We start from the raw sequence: 12,381 nt of genomic DNA on the forward strand, positions 1-12,381 counted from the left end.
AATTGGTAAACTTTTCTAAAACAATGTGACTCCAAATTTCTATGTGCCTCAGTTCTGGAATAAAAACTGCAATATTTTTGCAGCAAAATTTGCTATCACTGCCTAATTTGTGTACGAGTACGCCATTGTGCGTCAGTAAAAGGGGGAAACCTGTTTACCAGCTGTTATGGTGAAATCGCTTGGACTTGCAAAAGTTTGACGTCGTGTGACAAATCACTTTATTCGCTCCACTTTTAAATCACATTTAATATTTATGACTGACATTATTAAAATTTACAATGTGCTTCTTATAATGTTGCTAAAAATATTTGATTATACAAAGAGTTTTCTTGGCATATTCATATCAGCCACATGGGAATTTGATAAGCGAATTGGGGCTTATATTGGGGCTCCTTAAAAAATGAGAAAGAAGAATTTTATTAATGGAAATTTCTTACCTCACAAACAATAATATTAGACGAGGTGTAGTGAAATTTTGTTTTAACCTTAAAATGATTAAAATCTAATCATAAGTTCCTATATCATCTACCAGAGTTGTCGATATGTGTATGTATATCACACCTCTTATATATATTCTGAAAATAGAACTCGTTTTACGTAAGAAATGATTTCACATAAAACAACCTATAGCTGCATAGATTTGTAGGATACATTTTTAGCTTATGCTCGAAATATATTCGGTTCTCAGAAAGTTTAAATTAAATAATATTTTTACCACTTGTATTTTTCATAAAGAATTCTCATATTGCTTGAAGGCAAAAGCAATTCAACGACCCTCGCCCCAACCTATGTGAAATAGGAACCTTTTAAAATAATTAATGAACAAAATAAATTGCGGTATTAAAGAAATTAAAAGAAAAATAGCGGAAAAGTGGAAAGAGAAATTATTACAAGCACCACTTTCATAATAAGTCTTGCTACATATGTATATATCCACAAACACAAACACATATGCATATGTATGCATAAGTAACGATATATGGCTAGAAGCGTTTGCCAACGCATACAAACAAACTTTTCCAAAGTGCTCGCATTAATTTCGCCATTCACATTTTGCACACTTCATAAATCGGGCGAGATCAATGCAAGCGACTGCTGACTGTTGACTGTTGACTGACTCTTTGCCGGAGGAGCGCTCCTCCGATTCATGACTCCTGCTGGTAATGGAATTACGAAGCTGCGTTGCCATCGAGTTAACTGTTTGTTTGACTTGACTGTTTGTATGTGTTCGTAGTTGTATTTGTGTTTGTATCAGCGATGTGATGAGATTATCATAATTAATTATGTTACCATGAAACCGATAATTAAGCTGATTGCTTTGGCTTTGGATAGCTTTTCGCTGTGGGTGTGTTAGCAGCAATAAAGCTAATCTAATTACATAAATGCATTGCCAAGTTAGTAACATGTAAGCGAAAGTGATGAATATGTATCCATTTAAGTGCTATTTATACGGATATACATATATGTGTGTGAATTAAGGGTCATAATTTAATTGAGTCAATTTTGCGGTTATTGGCGGATATTGACTGTGCTGTCAGCAGAGATCATCTTTCAAAGTGACAAAGTGCACATAAAACAATAAATAAATTCTGAAATATGTAAACCAAATGAAACTTTTGTAAATTGTAATGCAGGATTCTAAATGCATCGAGAATTTACTAAACCTTTGTAGCTGTATTTTACGCGTGATGTTTGGAGAATAGCGAAAAGAAGAGGCAACTGGCATAAATAAAAGAAACTGGCATAATTAATTAGAGATGCAGAGCGAGCAGCGAGCGGATTTAGAACTTAAATGATATCTCCATATTACCTTTTGAATCTATAGCAACTGAATAACTTTTACGTTCTATCTCATATCAGTTTTTTGACTAGAGTACAGAGCTCAGAAATATTGGACAAAATAATGGCAAAATTGTGATAATACATTATATTTGATGAGTTTCAATTCACCAGAGAATTTGTAGTTTGTTAACACAGGAAAATTAGTTATCAACGATTAATGACCGTAAATTGGAATTGACGAAAGACGAGTTGTTGATTCGGAGCCGAGTTTGGAGATATTCAAACAAAATAAACCTGAGGTTTTGCATCGATATGTGACAATGGATGAATTATGGCTTCATAATTTCTCTCCAAAGTCCAAGCGGCAGCCAAGCGAGAGGACTGCACACGGTGACCTCGTTCGAATGCGTGGAAAAACAAAACAGGCGGATGACAAGTTATGGCATTTGTATTTGGACTGCCCTTGAAAAATGAAGGACCAACATCATCAACAGCGATTATTACATAGTTTTATTGGACCGTTTGAACGACGAAATCGCCAAAAACCGAAAGAAATAAAGAAGAAGAGTGAAGAAAAATAAAGTTATGCTTCATCAGGATAATGCACCGTGTTACAAGTATGTGAAAGCGAAGCCAAAAATCCATGAACTGAGGTTCAAATTCCTTTCGCGTCCACCGTATTCTACATATCTGGCCTCCCAGTGTCTATTCTTGTTCTCAGATCGCAAAAGAATCAAAAAGTTGGAAGATCGCTATAATCAGTGTGTCATCCTTGAAAAGAACTATGTTGAATAAAAAAACGAATTTATCCAAAAAAATTGTTTACTATGGTAGAGCGAGAATTTTTCAATTGATAGATCAACTTGACGGACTCAGTCGCTTTAGTGGTGTCCTATCTTTATTATTACGAACCCGTCTCTCAACTTTTGAAATATCTATCTGAAATTCTGCATACATCAATTTAAGAAGGTACTCATTTGTCAGAATCGACGATATCGAACCATTACAGCACATAGTTGTCATACAAACTGACCGGTCAAGCTCAAGTCTTTATATAGAAAACTTGTTTATTTGATTAACTACCGTCCCGAAGTTTTGCACAAATCATTACACTCGAAAAGGCTATATTCTCTTAAGTTATTGTTCAGATCGGACCAACTTAGCATATAGCTGCTATACAAACTGAATGATCATAATCAAGACACCCACATCTTGCCTTTGATTTCTTACAAAATATTAATAGCAGAAACTCAGACAGAGACTCATACATGGACATTATTGTTATTAGTTTGACTTGATTATACATATGCATATATCTAACATATAATATAAATCCACTTCCATACATATTCATAAGCTAATTGTAGTGAGTCCTTTTAAGTGCTTTGCCGGTTGTCTACCACAGACGCCCACTTGTTTTCGCCACCCCTTCTGAACTGTTACAATCAAAGCTCCCCCACCGCCTATGCCGACTACTTAATTTATCTCGCCGTTCTTTGTCTCCATTGCTACTTGTTTTTGGCATATCACATTATTACTGGTAACGAGATAATTGTATAATGAAATATAAACAACACCAGCCATTCCAAAAAAGCAGCAGCAACAACAACAGCAATATAAAATGTTATTAGCAGCAGCTGCTGCAACGCCCTAAATGACTTTATTTTAGTCAAAGCGACTTGCCACCAAACTCCGAGCTCTTTCTCCTCTCCGAGTTCGTCTACTGAGCTGTCAGTTAGCGCATCCTTCATTTCGCTCCAAACTCAATGACTTGTCGTTTTCCGACTTCTAATTTATTTCTGCTATTGTTCTTTTTGTTGTTGCTTTGGCGCTTGTCTTGCATTTTTTTGCCACTGTCAGGCGAACAAACATTAAACATTTATTTGGGGATGTGTTTGTGTGCGTATGTGTGGTGAATGCCACTTGGCGCTTCGCTTTTCTGCTACTCATTTCTACTCAAGCATACACTTGCGCACATACACATATATGTATGTGTATGTATGGAGTTGTTAAGTACGTTAAGTACGTGTGATGTTGCCGTTTTTGCTCTTTTCACACACATGTGGGATTGTTGTTGTTTTTACTTTTGTATATTTTCTTGGCACTTTGATGGCTGTTGCTCCAACCGAAAGTAGCTTGTCATGGCCGTTTGGTATACTTGAAATCTCACTTTTCGTTTTGTATGTTTGCTACTTGACAGCTGCTTGATTGACAGTACGAGTTAAGTGCATTAAGTGCCACCACACCTACTATGCTGGAACACTGTGCTGGAACACTGTGGTTGCAGCTTAAACGAGGAGTGAAAATTTAATGAAGTGTTCACAAAGCTGTGTGTGTTAATCGTCAGTTTATATATGTACAACTCACAAATATCCTGCGCTGAAGTCGAAATTCGACTTTAGAACGAATTAAGCCAAGATACAACCCCATATCTTGCTCTAAAGTTAAAGGGGAATACTTAGTAGTACTTTATGTTCCGGTTCCTCGCGCAGCTTAACTCGAAGCCAATTTTGCGAACTATACAGAGAGTAATCTCCCAATAATATCAACACCTTAGCACCTTCATCTTCTAGTTTTCACTCAAACGACTCTCTAAGCAATTTCCCCTCTTTAAAAAAATAACAAATTATTTTTGTCGCAAATAATAAATCATTTATTTTAGTAAGTCATTCGTTTTCTATCAAAATTTAGCTAGCAACGCCGCTGTTCTCCTTGATCCAGTCCAAGAAGTAGGTGACGCGCACGAATCCAGCTGGAGCGCCAGATTCGCAACCGTTCTTGTGTACAAACGAGGTAACACCGATGAGGACACCATCAGCCACCAATGGGCCGCCAGAGTCACCGCTGCAGGTAGAGGTACCGCTAGGGGTAGCAGTGCAAATAGTCTTCGAGGTAACGGTAAACGAACCGTAGGTCTTGGCACAGACACTGTTGTCAATAACTTGCAATTGAGCGTATTGCAATTTGGAGTTAACAGCGGTAGCCGAGTCACTGATGAGTCCCCAACCGGAAGCAATAGCATTGACGCCAGAGTAAGTGGAGTACGAGGAGGAGATCTTGGGCAAGGCAACATTGGAAATGTAACTGGTGTAGGAAACGGATGGGATCTTAATCAGCGAAATATCATTGGCAAGGGTGAGCGAGCTGTAGCTCTTGTGTTGTACGAAGTTGCTGCTGTCAACGGTGTACGACAGCTTGGGGCTGGTACGTACGGTAGCGCCGAGGTAAACGGTCACACCGGTGGCGCTAGAAGTTCGATAAATTGTATTTCAATAAATGAACGCTAATAATGATAAAGTAAAACCTTTTTACATACCCGCTTGTGCAGTGAGCAGCAGTCAAAACCCAAGTGTTACCGATCAGAGAACCACCGCACCACCAACCGCCGCTGCTGCTGCTGAAGCTCAAACCAACCTGATAGGGGAATTGACCCTCTGTGGCATCTTTGCCATTGGTAATGCGACCCTGAATACCTTCGGGCTGTGCCAGGATAGCGGCCAAATCACGTGGATGAACAGCTTCTTGAGATGGGTTGACAAAACCCGCAGAGGCCGTAGCCACAATCAATGCCAAGACGACGAACACTTTCATTTTGCTTAAGTAAACAAATACTATGCTACTTTCACAGAAATCCCTGGCTTATATACCCGCAAACTAGCCGGTAACTTCGTTGCGATCACTCGCAAATATCAATAGTCAGATAATACTCAAGTATCTGGGCTTTTCGTTACACCGATAAGCACCTCATGAATTACACATGCTGTAAAAGGGCCATAAAATGTGTAGCGCGCTTCAGGTACTTTGCTATAAAACGATTTAGCTGCCGATATCATCGTAATAAAAATAAAGTATACCAGCAAGAATCATTAAATTAAATTAATAATCTTTGAGCATAAATCAAATGATTTGTTTACAAATACAAAGTACCTTTGACTGATTGCATTAGATCCTTATCAAAATGTTTATCAAAAGGTTGATTATTTCGATTTCTTACGTTTTTCTGCTTTCTCATAATGTTCCTAGGCATCACGTACGCATATACATACATAGTATATATATAGGGAATACCCCGAAGATCGTAAATCTCTTGAATTTTTCATTGAAAAAATGGCAAAATGAAGGTAATGCTAATAAAAATATTGTACACTGCAGAAAGCGGTAAAGATATGACGCGCTAAACCTGCAATAATTACCCTCAGCAGAACCAAAATACCCAGTATCGAATTTTAAAGCAAAGTTAAGGCATAATGTTAGCTTAATAACTGACCAGAGTCATAGAGAGTTTAAAATTTTCCGAAAATCAAAATTTATTCATATTTTGATTGGATTATTAAAAACAACAATTAATAAAGGGCTAAGAACGGATGCAACCGAACATTTTATACCCTTGTAACTTGAAGGAATCAAAACTAAAGAAATACCTTAAGATGTTAAACGTCAAACAGAGGATCGAAATCTTAGCAATTTTATGCAACATACTCAAAAAATGTTCACTGGGTTGCATTAAAGTGCCTCACTTGCAATCACCAATCATATGGAGTAAATTCAGCCGGGTGTTCGAAAATCCTGGTAATAGTCATATTGGAGGTAGATCAAGCTTTCGCCCAATTGTACAGGGTTTGTCCGGAAGATAATTGGACTGATTTTCTTCCGCCGCGACTAAACTTCGGAGCATGCGCGCACCGACTGGAATCGGTAGAGGGCGTTCCTAGCTCAGTTGTCTCCGAGTACTTGGAGAGTCAGGACAAAAAGTGGTGCAAGCCGAAAATGCAGCGTTCGTTAGAGCAGAGGTACGCGATTTAATTCTGTGTGAAACTCGGTAAATCTGCGACAGAAACGTTTGATATGATCAAACAGGCTTACCCAGATGTTGCTTTAGCAAGAAGTGGTGTGTTTCGATGGCACCAGGCCTTTTTGGAAGGCGGGGAAGAGGTCGCTGATGAAGACCGTGCTGGGAGACCTAAGACTCCGACAAACACCGACAACGTGACTCGTGTGACCTTCGCTTAAGTATTCGTTTAATTGTTAAATCTGTGGTTCATAATACATATTCTGACAGAGCACCTCACATGCGCAAGGTATGCGCGTAGATGGTCCCAAAAGTGCCCACTGACGACCTGAAATTGCGGCGAACTGAAGTGTGCCAAAAAAATTTGAACATGTGTGAAAGTGACCCCCAATTTTTGAATAACGTAATCAAAGATGACGAGTCGTGGACGTTTGAGTATGTCCTAACACAAAGAGGCTTTTTGAGACGACAGAGGGAGCCTATTTCGAAAACTTTTAAAGAATTGTAACGATTGGTTCAATAATTTTTTATAAATCGACTCTGCCTATTACTTTCCGGACAAACCCTGTATCTATTTTAATGCGCTTTTATTAGCTTCACTTTTATGTCTGATTGCTTGTTTGTTTACAACTTTCTTCAGTGGTACTGAAACACCTAAAATATGCGCTCAAAAGTATGCAACGTTTAAACAAAAGTTTCAACTATTGTTGGGGACATTTCAATAGAAAATGTGTGTACTTCAATACACATCCGTAAGGAAGGGAAAGAATAATAGCAGTTTTGTAGTAAAAATTCAGAGGCTTATCATCAAAACGCTTACATTAAGCATCTCTGAAAAACAACTGCAATGAAAACATCAAAAAGCAAAATTAATTATATTCCAGAAGTGATTGCGGAGTTATTTCAAGCCGAGCAAAGGCCGATTTCACGTATTATTCCATTTGTCAAAATTATAAAAGTAAGCGATGTATTTGGCCAATATAGTTTTCGAGGTCAAGCGGCGTTATTTTTCAGGATTCTTTCGAAGGTACCGAAAATCTTCCGAACATGTTACCAAGAACCACTAATAATGCTAGAATAGTTGTCATTACAGTCGAACCCAGAAGAAGACAAAGACACAGTTTGCTTAAACTGCCAATACAAAAAGATGGCGTAATCATTAACATGCCAATCTTACGGGTAACTATTTGAGAGAGATGCGCCAGTTATGGCAAAACGTTGAGTTTCTGTTTATAGACGATTTCTATGGTACTTTATGAGATTCTTTGCATCATCGACTCTCGTTTGCGCCAACTGAAGAGACCGGACGCTTGTTTTGGTGGTATAAATGTCTTACTCTTCGATGATCTAATGTAGTTATCACCTGTTCGAGGACAACAACAGTCAGAACGCCACACATCTCTGGCGACAACTTCGCCTGGTTGAACTCCAACAAAACATGCGTCAACAAGAAGACACGATATTTATAGATGTGCTTAATGCTTTAAAAGTTGGAAAGATGAAGTCTTGGCATCTTGAAGTTCTTCTGGGAAAAGAGTAAACAGATACCACTGACGAGTTCTCGATTGATAAAGCTTGAAAGAATTACCCAACTAATGATCAAGTTGTTAGTCATAAGAAAAATGTTTTCCACAGTTTTCAAGATAAAAGGACTGTGACAATCAAAGTACAAGCCCAACTCATTGATGCTGATTTGTTGAGGTAATAGGTGAGATGAGGACTTAAATTTTATAATACCTGTTCTTGCTATGCCGCTGAGGCCTGACGCCCATGCCAGTCTTATCATAAAGACACTCGATGTTACTGATAGCGAGGTTAGGCATTCTTTGACCAGCCCTGAACACTCTGTTAATGAATTCAAGGCTGATATCGCCGCTCTGCTATCTGAGTGGATGGTCACTTCTCTGAAGGAGGCTGCGCTGCGGAACAGTAAATCTACTGCTACCTTAATGGCTGCAACCTCTGCCTAGAAGACACTGTAATAATAAATATGTCAGAAACTGGAGTTGATGGAGAGCTGCTGACACCAACCTTCCTCCCAAGCTTTGACTCAGCTATGAAGAAGCTCGCTTCCCCTTACCTCCAACGGCTTCTTCCTTCCCACAACTCCCTCGCCGATATGTGAGTAGAGAAGCAGCCCTCAGAGTTCGGTTTGGCGACTCCATTATCCAAGCAATCCGGTATGAAGGCAAAATGAGTGAGGATTTCCGAGTGTTCAGACACCTGTTCGTTTAGATATCCAGACTATCTGAATCTGATGGCAACTTTCGCAGCCATACACCTTCCAGCGATGTCCGCGGACAATAATGTCAACACCGTTAGTACCTTCAACTTCAATTTTCAACTAAAACGACTCTCTAATTTATTTTTGCCGCAATTAATCATTCATTTATTTTAGTAAGTCATTCGTTTTCTACAAAATTTAGCTAGCAACGCCGCTGTTCTCCTTGATCCAGTCCAAGAAGTAGGTGACGCGCACGAATCCAGCTGGGGCGCCAGATTGGCAACCGGCACTAGATACAAACGAGGTAACACCGATGAGGACACCATCAGCCACCAATGGGCCGCCAGAGTCACCGCTGCAGGTAGAGGTACCGCTAGGAGTAGCAGTGCAAATAGTCTTCGAGGTAACGACCAACGAACTGTAGGTCTTGGCACAGACACTGTTGTCAATAACTTGCAATTGAGCGTATTGCAATTTGGAGTTAACAGCGGTAGCCGAGTCACTGATGAGTCCCCAACCGGAAGCAATAGCATTGACGCCAGAGTAAGTGGAGTACGAGGAGGAGATCTTGGGCAAGGCAACATTGGAAATGTAACTGGTGTAGGAAACGGATGGGATCTTAATCAGCGAAATATCATTTGCAAGGGTGAGCGAGCTGTAGCTCTTGTGTTGTACGAAGTTGCTGCTGTCAACGGTGTACGACAGCTTGGGGCTGGTACGTACGGTAGCGCCGAGGTAAACGGTCACACCGGTGGCGCTAGAAGTTCGATAAATTGTATTTCAATAAATGAACGATAATAATAATAAAGTAAAAACTTTTTACATACCCGCTTGTGCAGTGAGCAGCAGTCAAAACCCAAGTGTTACCGATCAGAGAACCACCGCACCACCAACCGCCGCTGCTGCTGCTGAAGCTCAAACCAACCTGATAGGGGAATTGACCCTCTGTGGCATCTTTGCCATTGGTAATGCGACCCTGAATACCTTCGGGCTGTGCCAGGATAGCGGCCAAATCACGTGGATGAACAGCTTTGTGGGTTGGGGTGACAAAACCCGCAGAGGCCGTAGCCACAATCAATGCCAAGACGACGAACACTTTCATTTTGCTTAAGTAAACAAATACTATGCTATTTTCACATAAATTCCTGGCTTATATACCCGCAAACTACCCGGTAACTTTCGTTGCGATCATTCACAAATATCAATAGTCAGATAATACTCAAGTAGCTGGCACTTTATGAATTACACTTGCCATAAAAGAGCCATAAAATCTGTCGTACGCTTCAGGAATGTCGCTATAAAACGATTTAGCTGCCCATATCATTATAGCGATTATTAGCTAAAAATAACATGTAAGGAAATGCTAAGTTCGGGTGCAACCGAACATATTATACTTTTGCAACTTGCAGGAACCAAGGCCAGGGAAATATCTTAAGGTGCGAAACGTCAACCAGAGAATCGAAATCCAAGCAATTTTATATAAGTATACATATACTGCATACATATAACAGACACACTGTTAATAGCAAAACACGCTCTTCCATTTTCGTTGAGATAACTCACATGTTGGCCGATATATGCGGCATAAAGTCACACGGAAATTTGAAAGCCTGGGGCTGAGGGAAGTATTTTCCTGAGATATTATTATCAGCAGAAAATTTTTTTGAATTTCAATTATATAATTATATCACACATTGACCAGTATTTTCGATCGATAGTCAACTATGGATACTGGAGTCCAGATATTCGGTACTTAGGTTTGGATTTAAACAATTTTTGATCATAAGGTAAAGGCAGTATTCCTATAAAGTTGTAACCCGTTACATTAATTGCTTCTTTGTTTATCCACTGGAAAGTGAAATAATCAAGTGGAATTTCAAAATTGTGATATAGGGGAAGTGGGCATAGTTTTTGTCTGATTTCGTCCATTTTGTCGTGCTGTCACACAGGAATATGAAAAAAATCCCACATTTCTCATGCCATCTCGAAGGTAGAATTTTATGTTTCTGGCGTATATAGCACGACTCTACGAAAAAATTTCTTTCTTGTCTTAAAGTTTATTTTATGATTTTCTGATTAATTATGAACAAAATCGAAAAAAATACCTTTTTTCGTATAAAGTTTGCTTTTGTAAAGTTATAGTAATAATACTAATTTTTTTCAGATGTTTTGCACAAGCCTAGAATACCTTAAAATGTCGTCGCGAAAGTGTAAATATGATGCTGATGTATTTTATTATATATGTGGGCAATTGAACTAAATGCTCACGTTCTCTGTGAAGAATACGAAGCATATTCTAACTGCCTGTTCGGAATCAAGACAAGACATTGGCTCCACATTCTCAACATTTTTCACAAAAGAAGATGATCTTTGTTTTTGCAATAACATAAAAGGTTTGCTCGAAGAAATTGGTATACTTTGTGTTCCTAGCGAATGACGTTTATTCATCGATAGTTATACCAAAAGCTTAAAAGCTGTTTTATTACATAACGGAAATAAATTTTCATCTCTTCCAAACGCTCACTCAGTATAGCTTAAAGAAAATCTTTCAGGTCGTGGCCTGAAATAACAGAACTTTGTAACGCAAAAGAAAACATAAAAATTTGAACCACATGTTGAAGCAGAAAAAGTGTTAATGCCGCCTCTGCACATTAATTTAGGGTTAATGAAACAATTTGTGAAAAAATTGGTTCAAACCGCAGAAGCTTTTGAATACTTAAAAAAATTTTTCACGAAGTCATCCGAAGCAAAGGTTAAAGTTGGGTTTTTGTTCATCATTTTGTTCGATCAAAAATTTCCAACGTTGCTGGATCGTATTGAAAAAGCGAGTTGGAACAGTTTCAAAGCAGTCGTTTCTGGAATCTTAATAAACAACAAAGCCGATAACTACGAAAACCTAGTTGAAAAATACTAAAAAATGTTGAGACCAAGGGCTGCAGAATGTCATTAAAAGTACATATGCGGCATGCTCATTTAGATAAGTTCAAAAACAACATGCAAGCGTATTCAGAAAAGCAAGGAGAACGTTTTCACCAGGACATTATGCGCTTCGAACAACGTTATCAAGGCCAATACAATGAAAACATGATGGGAAACTATATTTGGGGTTTATTAAGAAATAGTACCTATGATCATAAAAGACAAAATAAAAGTGTGCGCTTTTAAATTATTTTTTTACATTTTTGTAAGTTATTTTGATAATAAAAATTAATTATGAGAAATCAATTAATTATTTTTAATTAATAAAAATAATAAAATGTTTCTTTAAGTGATTTCATTTTCAATTAAAAATTAAAACCACATATTTAAAAAATATCGTTAAAGCGGTTTCCTAAATAAAAGAAAGCAAACTTTTTCATAGCATATATTTTTTTTCGTATAATTTCGACCTAAAAAATGGAAATTTACTGCTTTAAAGTTTTAGTCAAATTTTGTGTTGATCCGTGACTCATTGACTTAACTTTTCTCGCTTAGTTTTCGGTGATACGTGCATCAGTTAGGTGAACAAAACTATAATACTCTGTAGCAACAGGTTGCAAGAGTATAAAAATAAAGTATACTAGCCAGAATCATTAAATTAAATTAA

General features: G+C 38.2%; 2 protein-coding genes across 2 annotated transcripts; both read right to left on the reverse strand.

The window, feature by feature from the left end:
* Positions 1 to 4,408: 4,408 nt before the first annotated feature.
* On the reverse strand, positions 4,409 to 5,388 carry LOC126762554 (serine protease 1-like). Its single transcript, XM_050479388.1, has 2 exons — positions 5,099 to 5,388; positions 4,409 to 5,028 (listed from the first exon to the last, which is right to left on the reverse strand). Exons 1-2 carry the CDS (start codon positions 5,371 to 5,373, stop codon positions 4,470 to 4,472), a joined length of 834 nt encoding a protein of 277 aa, XP_050335345.1. The 5' UTR covers positions 5,374 to 5,388; the 3' UTR covers positions 4,409 to 4,469.
* Positions 5,389 to 8,932: 3,544 nt separating this feature from the next.
* Positions 8,933 to 9,932, reverse strand: LOC126762555 (serine protease 1-like). The gene is made up of 2 exons (XM_050479389.1): positions 9,623 to 9,932; positions 8,933 to 9,552 (listed from the first exon to the last, which is right to left on the reverse strand). The coding sequence occupies exons 1-2, from the start codon at positions 9,895 to 9,897 to the stop codon at positions 8,994 to 8,996; spliced, it is 834 nt and encodes a 277-aa protein (XP_050335346.1). The 5' UTR covers positions 9,898 to 9,932; the 3' UTR covers positions 8,933 to 8,993.
* Between the last annotated feature and the right edge of the window lie 2,449 nt (positions 9,933 to 12,381).

This window comes from Bactrocera neohumeralis, chromosome 6 (genome assembly GCF_024586455.1).
Source record: "Bactrocera neohumeralis isolate Rockhampton chromosome 6, APGP_CSIRO_Bneo_wtdbg2-racon-allhic-juicebox.fasta_v2, whole genome shotgun sequence".
Taxonomy (NCBI): Eukaryota; Metazoa; Arthropoda; class Insecta; order Diptera; family Tephritidae; genus Bactrocera; species Bactrocera neohumeralis.